The 8,272-nt window shown below is 46.9% G+C and overlaps 1 protein-coding gene across 1 annotated transcript; it reads left to right on the top strand.

Annotated features, from left to right (window-relative positions):
* Nucleotides 1-1,014: 1,014 nt before the first annotated feature.
* LOC308510733 (late cornified envelope protein 2B-like) lies at nucleotides 1,015-1,360 on the top strand (the record flags this gene model as incomplete). The annotated part of the gene is made up of 1 exon (XM_081080462.1): nucleotides 1,015-1,360. Exon 1 carries the CDS (start codon nucleotides 1,025-1,027, stop codon nucleotides 1,358-1,360), a length of 336 nt encoding a protein of 111 aa, XP_080936588.1. The 5' UTR covers nucleotides 1,015-1,024.
* Between the last annotated feature and the right edge of the window lie 6,912 nt (nucleotides 1,361-8,272).

Raw genomic sequence — 8,272 nt, 5'->3', positions numbered from 1 at the left:
CCACACAGGCCATCCGGAGATGTAGGGACCATGTACAGCTTTCACCGCGTTCCGAGGGTAGCCAGACACATAAAACAACCACAAGACTGCACTGAGATCAGAGCTATGAGGAACGCGAACGAAAGGTCAAGCTCACGTGGCACATAACACACAGTCTATTGCTCACCAAGTCATCCTCCAAGACCGTCAGCCCCTAAAAGCAACCTGCATGACCTTTATGTCACTACGACCTTGCAAAATGCTGGGCCCAAGAGTTCATGAAAGAGTGAATGCATGCAGGTGGAATGGCTGGCCGGCTGAGGGCCCGGGGAGCGGACACCAGAGCAGGTTCTTCCTTCCGGGATTCCTCGTGGCCCTGAGCAGGGACATCCTGGAGCCCTGGGGCTTGAGTGTGAGGACACTCACCTCATCCCAGGTTGGGAAAGCCCCTGCTCTGCATGCACAGGCTGTGTCTCACTGCTGGGAGGCACCAGGCCCAGGATAAAAGGGTTCCAGCCCTGGGCTGCTCAGTCCCAAGCCCTGACAGCGACAGCTCCTGCCTGCTCCACTGACCAGGTGAGGGCTTGCAAAGGAGGCCGGGACTGTGAGGGGGGCGCAGAGAAGGAAGGGGCTGAGGAAGGAGTCCCTGGGAGGTGAGGGATGGGAAGCACCCTGCTGCTTGCAGAGCTCTTCGGTCTCAGTGTCACCACCTTCTAATCTATTCTTTGGAAACCAGAGGTTCTTGGGTATGTCCTGTCCTTCCGATGTCCTTGAGATTATGGGCCAGAAAATGAGTGCATTGTTTTGTGTCCTTTGGGGACAAGAAGGCTTCTGGGCGGCTGACTTTGGAGCCCGTGTAGGGAGATGGTTAGTGGACATAATGGAAGCAAAGGAGACGAGGAAAGGGGATATTGGTTATGGTTTGTTTTCGAGGAAATGAAGGCTCCTGTGGAAGCCAGGGGAAGGGAAACAACAGGAACGAATCCCAGAGATTGTGCTCATTTCTTTTGTTTGTTTCTCTCAGGTTGACTGAACTTCCGCCGACATGTCCTGCCAGCAGAACCAGCAGCAGTGCCAGCCTCCTCCCAAGTGCCCTCCCAAGTGTCCTCCGTGCCCCGCCCCAAAATGCCCCCCAAAGTGCCCTCCCCAGTGCCCAGCCCCTTGTCCCCCTCCAGTGTCCTCCTGCTGTGGCCCCAGCCCTGGGGGCTGCTGTAGCTCTGGGGGCTGCTGTGGCTCCAGCTCTGGGGGTGGCGGCTGCTGCCTAAGCCACCACCACAGGCCCCGTCTCTTCCACCGGCGCCGGCACCAGAGCCCCGACTGCTGTGACTCTGAGCCCTCGGGGGGCTCCGGCTGCTGCCATGGCTCTGGGGGCTGCTGCTGAGCTGGGTCTTGCCCACCTAGGAGCAGCAATGGAAGGACCCAAAAATCATGGACCGGGCCTCTGAACTTCCCCTTCACATTCTTTCTTCTGCTCTGGCGTTTGAGGGCCTTGAAGACTTCCCCCAGGGCTCCCCACAACCTCCCTGACCCCTCAGCCTGCTCACCCCTCTGTGGACCCATCAGGCCCTAAATCCCAACATGGGAAAAATAAAGTCTCTTCTTCCAGCAGCCCTCCTCCTTGTCTGCGATGTGTTGCACACAGCACCCCTCCCTGCACCCCCTCCCTGCGGGTCAGTGCTTCTCTGGGTAGCATCGTCCAGTTCAGGTTCCAAACACACCAGGGAGTGTACTGCTCTATTCAGACAACCCCCAGGACAGACACCCAGAGCAAGTTCGGTGACCTTGTCCTCCAATCTGAGAAAGGGACTGTGTCCCCTCTGGTCAGTCGCTGGGTTGGGGACTGCAAATATCACACGTGTACAGAGGCAGTGGTTCTCATGCTCACTTATGTTCATTTGAAGAAGGGTCCTAATACGGATGGCGTTTTCATAAGATCTTTGGTGAGTAAGCAAGAAAAACAACCAACCGCCAGAGACGTAAATGTACAGAGATTTGAAGAGGCCGCATGGGAATCTGTCCGAGAGCTGAGGCCGGAGCGTGAAGCCCCAGTCTCTTACTCTTTTCATTATGTCTCAAGTCACATGACCAGGCTTATACTCTCCAAATAATTGGGCTCATTGCAAACTGTTTCAGAAATGATGACCTCTCCGTGAGGTGAGCGTCCTGATGTAACAAAAGCAGCTGAAATGCTAAGCGATAGCCATAATGTAATGATGACAATGATACTTGCCCTGCCTGAGGGTCCGTGGCTTAGCCTTTATAACAACCTACGAAGCTAATATTGTTTACATTTCACATGCGGTGAAACTAATCAAGGCTCTGAGAGTGAGCAGCTTGCCCTGCCAGCAGCCGGCGAGAGGGAGAGTGACAATAAGACCAAGCCTGCCTGTCCCCAAAGACCTTGCCATGCCCTGGGCATTCAGCCTCCTAACTGTGAACTCTAATTCTTGAGATTAAATAAGACACAGCATCGATGGTATCTGCTGGTGCATGACACCTGTATAGGGCCACCAACCCATTTCCTGGGTTAAGACAAATAGGGTCCACACCATGACCCTGCTTCTGCTCCAGCTCCCCAACTCCATCCTTCACAGGGCACCCAGAGTCTGATCCTGTCACACATTTGCTCAAAATACCTCCCAGCCCCCTCAGGATATAGACCAGGTGGCCCTTCTTCCTGCTTCCCGGGCTGCTTTCAGTTCCATGAGCGCACCGTATAATCTCCTGTCCCCCGAGCTGTCCCTTCGCACATGCTGTTCTCTCGTCCTAGCATGCCCTTCCCACTCCCGTACTCATACTTATCCTCAGATCTCAGCCCCATGTCTGTCCCTTCAGGAAAGCCTTTTCCGGTCTCCCTGGCCAGGTCAGCTCCCCCATGAGAGGCACCCCTAGGCAGCTCGCATTGCTCTGTGGAGCCCTCTTGCCAAGTGCTAATCAGTGGTGTCATTGGCTCTGATTAATGTCTGTCTTCTTCACTCGACCAAAGACTAAGAACAGGGGCTACATTTGTTCGTTTGTTTATCTTGTCATTGTATCCCCAGGGTGCAGCATAATGCTTTATACACAGTAAATACCCAATAGCGAATGAATGAATGAATGAATGAATGAATGAATGAGTCAGCATCATCAGTTATCACCATCATTCCTTCAATCTGTATTAGTATAGAAATATCTTTTTTAATTGCTCCGTCCCCATGAGGCATACATATACTACAATATATTTGTCGTCTCCCTGAAATTGAAATTCAAGTGGGCATCCTATATTTTTATTTGCTAAACCTGCTAACTCTACCCCACACACTTTCTGTTTTGTGTGCTCTGGACCCCCCGGTTTCATGTGTGGAGGCTCATGGTCCCATTCCGCCATTGGTTCGTGTGTGTGGCTTTTTCTCCCGAGTGAGAAGGCAAAGCCTGTGGAAGGCAGTGCCTCCTGATTCTTTCTTTGGGATCCTCTTTGTGGGCCCCCACTCAGTGGGTACTTCTACCAGCCCCGCCCAAGCATTACAAATGTTTGCTGATCTGTTTTCCTTGTTAGATGGTAAGCTCCCTGAGGGTAGAGGCTGTGAGTACTCGTAGGTGCTCAGGGAGTTTTTGCTGAGTGAATGTATCATGACTGTTCTAATCCACTTCTAGGAATAGGTGATCTGTGAATACTTGTTGAGTGAACTGGATTTAATAAGCTCCACTTCATGAACTAAGATCTTACCCATTTAGCATAGAGCGCTTGAGAGAATGACTATTAACAGGGGAGCAGCAGTCATCCCCAAGAGGAATAATGTGTGTGAGATATATATATATATATATATATATATATATATATATATATATATATATATATATATATCCCCATCTATCTACACCTTTTCCTAAAATTAATGACCTGTCTCTGGAGATAACCACGGCCTTTAGCATATCTATCTATCTATCTATCTATCTATCTATCAATCTATCTATCATCCATCCATCCATCCATCCATCCATCCATCTATCGATCTAATCTTTCATGTATCTAAACCTTCTGTTTCTTTGCTACTGCATGGGGCTTCAATACGGCCTTTATATTATCATATATCCATTTATTATATTTCAATAGATAATGAAACAAACTGACCCATAAAATGCAGTGTAAGATATACATATGCTAGACTTCTCTGTGCATGTGTATGTGTGTGTGTGTGTGTGTGTGTGTGTTTACATGCATGAAAATGAAATCATGTAATCAACAAGATGACATACACGCTATGCTCTGGCCCAGTGCCCATTTCTGGGATACAACGATTTGTACACTGTAACTTCTTTTCCTTGAGGAGCTCATAGGTCACATGGCAGACAGGAATGTAAATAATCAGAGAACACATTACAACTCCGATGATGGGGTGTGTCTAAAGCACAGACAGAGCATAGAGTGAGTCATGGTTTTGGGGAGTCAGGGAACATTACAAAAGAAATCACATTGGAGTTGCCTCAAATGATGAGCAATACTTCCACCCATGGAGAAAAGATGAAAGACCATTCCAGAAAGAGGAGACATTTACAAGGGTCTGCCATTTTGAATATCAAGACATGGGTGGACAATGTAAACCACTATGTATGACTTCATTTGATGTTGTGTGGGGTATAGAAGACTGGGGCCAGCTTTTGAGGGGGAAGGGGGTTTGAAGATCCCTCTTATGGCTATCTTGGAAGTTACATGGAAGAAGGAAAGACAAGAGGCAGAGAAAACAGTGAGGAGACTATTGCACCAGGAGATCACGAAGACGAGATATGGCAGGGGTAATGGGGGTGGGCAGTATGGGATATGTTTGACAGCAATTATAAAGCGGAGTGAACATTGTGTGAGATTATATATTGGACTAAGGTAGAAGGAGAATCAAGGGTGATTCCCAGGTTTCTAGATTAAGAAATGGTATGGATGAGCCATTCTCTGAAATGGGACCTTGGGAGGAGGCCTTATAAAGGGAGATAATGAGTTATTTTTTGCCACATTGAATTGATTAAGCACCAAAGCAAAAAGCCTTTAAAAATGTAGATTAGAAGGCCACACTGAATCTTACCGAAAGGAACAATTTAGTTTGAAGACGTGTCCAAATAAGGGATGTCCTTTGTAAGTTTTAAACCTCACTGGAGAAACAAGATAATACACCGTATTTATCCCTGCCTTTAGATAATCTCAGTACTAATTCCATCTTTAACCAATGACAACTTTCCAATATAGGACCATTCACATCAAAAAAAAAAGTAAGATGCTGAGTTACTTTTGGCTTAGTGACAAGGCTCTAAAGTCATATTGTTGAAAACTCTAATACCTAGCTTCATTGTCTCCTGCAACCTCTTCTTCTCCCACCCCCGTTCCACTTCTCCATATAAGAAGAAAGAAGCAGGAAGTAACAAGAGTTGCAGCTCTCTCTGGTCTCTGGATTGAACAATATCAACTCATTCTCCAGTGGTTTAAGACATGTGTGAACCAAGCCCAATTTCTGCCATCCTTCCACTCGTCTCTCCATCCATTAATCAACAGACTCATATTAAGTCAGGAATCTAGAGATACCAAGATAAATAAGATAGAGAGTCCTCCTTCAAGAAGTTCACATGTTATCAAGAGATGAGTGGGAGAGATACAGCCATTAGGATTCAATAATTTACATTCTGGTGAGGCCAGCTGATCTGTGTTCGGAGCTCTCCTAGCTCGCTGCTTTCATGACTACCTTCTAAGCCAACACCAAGCCCCTAGGCTTTCCAGGTTCAGAGCACCTTGGCAAATTGTGTGATCAGAGAAACAACTTCGTTGCTGTAGTGGAAGGAGTTCTCCTCTGGAACTAGAGCTACCTGGGATCTGGGACCTCCAAGGCAGTCATTAGCTTTTGGTCTCCAGAAGGTTTGTCCCTCTCTAGGCTTCAGAGTCCTCGTCTATTGAGTGACAGAGTGGGACCAGATAATCCCTGGTGGTCCTTGTTGAGCCAACATTCTGCAAGTTTCTGGGGCTACTCAAGTTTGAAATGGTATCTGGAGCACCGTTGGGAATGAGTGACGGAATCCAGAATTCATACTCGAAAGTGAGGTTGATCTGGACAGACTACCCATGGGAGGGATTTCATAGGTTCATGGACCCCAAAGCACTCTCAGACCCATTATCTGATTTTAGCTTCACTGAGAACCTGGCGGAGTATTTTCATTCCCATCTTCCTATGAGGAGACGAAAGCCCAGAGTGCTAAGTGGTTAATTAAACGCTAAGTACTTTAGATTTGGTATCTCATTGAATTCACGCAATGATCCTATGACTTTTCTACTTCTTCTTTCTTCTTCCTCCTTCTCTTCCTCCTCCTCCTCCCTTTCCTTCTTTCTGTTTTATAGATAAGGAATCTGAGCTCATGGAGATTAAGTCACTTTCACCCCACTAGAAAGTACTAGGGCTCAGATTCAACCCGGATCTGTCTAAATCTACAGTTTCTACTCACAACCTGGGTCAGAATCTTAAGTGCCTCCAGAGACGGGACAGCTTCATAAGCGAGTGAAATGACCTAGGTAGAAGGATTATTTCACTTTCCTTTTCATTTCACCAAAGGAAAACAAGAACACAGGTAAAATAATAAAAGGAAACTCATCTTTTGCATTGCATTGTGTGTACAGTAAAGAATGATGGAGAACCATAGGACATAAAAATATATGCTCTGTCTAAGAGGGGCAGGCGTGTCAATCAGGTTGAGGTCAGGTAGGCTCACCTATGCCAGGTCTCTGGATCTCACCATGTTTCCCCGGAAATAAGACCTAGCCAGACCATCAGCTCTAATGCGACTTTTGGAGCAAACATTAATATAAGACCTGGTCTTATTTTACTATAAGATTGGGTCTTTATAATATAGTATAATATAGTATAGTATAATATAATATAATATAATATAATATAATATAATATAATATAATACCAGGTCTTATATTACTTTTTGCTCCAAAAGACGCATTAGAGTAAATTGTCCAGCTAGGTCTTATTTTTGGGGAAACGGGGTAGAAGAAAGCTAGATGTCTGTAATCTTAAGAAGAATCCCTTTCTCGGTATTAACGATTACCTACAAAATGACGCAAGTAATAATGATGTAGGTAAAAGATAAGACACTATCCCATCTTGACGGTATCTGGCTCACAGGATGCTAGTTCGTTATCTCTTTCCTGCACATGGGCTGTTTTAAAGTACAACTCGATGGCCACACCTGCCATGAAGCCTTCAGGTTGCCCCATGCAGGACTTGGGTACTGCTTGGTCCACAGTTACAATGAGTGGACGCTGGATATTCTGAATGTCATCTTTGACTGGATGCCTTTGTATGAAATAGTTGCCCTGACCCTCACGATAACTCGGCAAAGGAGATTTAATTACCTCCATTTTGCTGATGAGTCAATTAATACTTCGATCAGCTCTAAAGATCACACAGCTGTAAGTAGCCAACCTGGAATGTTAGACTCAGCTCTGACCCAACAGTCTCTTCATTCTGTAGAGTTACCCCTGTCTTGGAGGTGATTTTAACTGCTTCCAGAGGGGGAACTTTTCCATTTTTCTGTCTATCTGGTGAGACTCTCAGACAAGGAAGAAGGCAGGGGCCTGGAATCATCTTTCAGGAGAAAAGATAACTTTGTCACCACTCATCAACCCCCCCACCAGATCTTCTAAGTGTGGAGAAGAAACTGACAGGGTGCAAAAGGAGGAAGACACAGAATCTGCTCCTTGCAGATTGCTTTGCAAAAGCTTTGGCACTGAGGTGAGACACGCCCATGTTCTGTAGGTGACTGCAAGGACAGGTACACAGGGAGGGGACAGGATGCTGGAATGCCAGCCTGGCTGATGAGACAGGCAGATGCCAAAGTGTTGTCTCATGGCCTAAGCCAGACCCAAACCCTTCATATAAAAACAGCCCTCTGTCCAGATGCCTCAGCCCAGATGACTGCTTGTCTCAAACAAGGTGAGTCTGGGGGCTGGGTCCTGGGTTTGGGGTGGAACTGATGCTCAGCGGGGGCTCAGAATCATGGGGGTGAGGCATTGTGAGGGGAAAGCTGGGAGCCAGAGGAGAAAAGTCTGGTGGACTTTTCGGGGACATGAGACAAACATCTATGGAGTCTGTGAAGAACTGAGGTACTCAAATCAGTGTATTTGCCTGCGAGAGCCGCTGCCTCTTCCTCAGGGACCATTTTTCCTCATCAGCACCTCCCTCCCTGGAAAGACGCCTTAGTAATTTACACCTTGTGAACAGAATTGGGTGGAGGAGGGTTCCATCCCCAAGGGCATATGCATTTAGATATTTTC

This window comes from Rhinolophus hipposideros (assembly GCF_964194185.1).
Source record: "Rhinolophus hipposideros genome assembly, chromosome: 19".
Classification (NCBI taxonomy): Eukaryota; Metazoa; Chordata; class Mammalia; order Chiroptera; family Rhinolophidae; genus Rhinolophus; species Rhinolophus hipposideros.
This window is presented reverse-complemented; position numbering and strand designations above follow the sequence as displayed.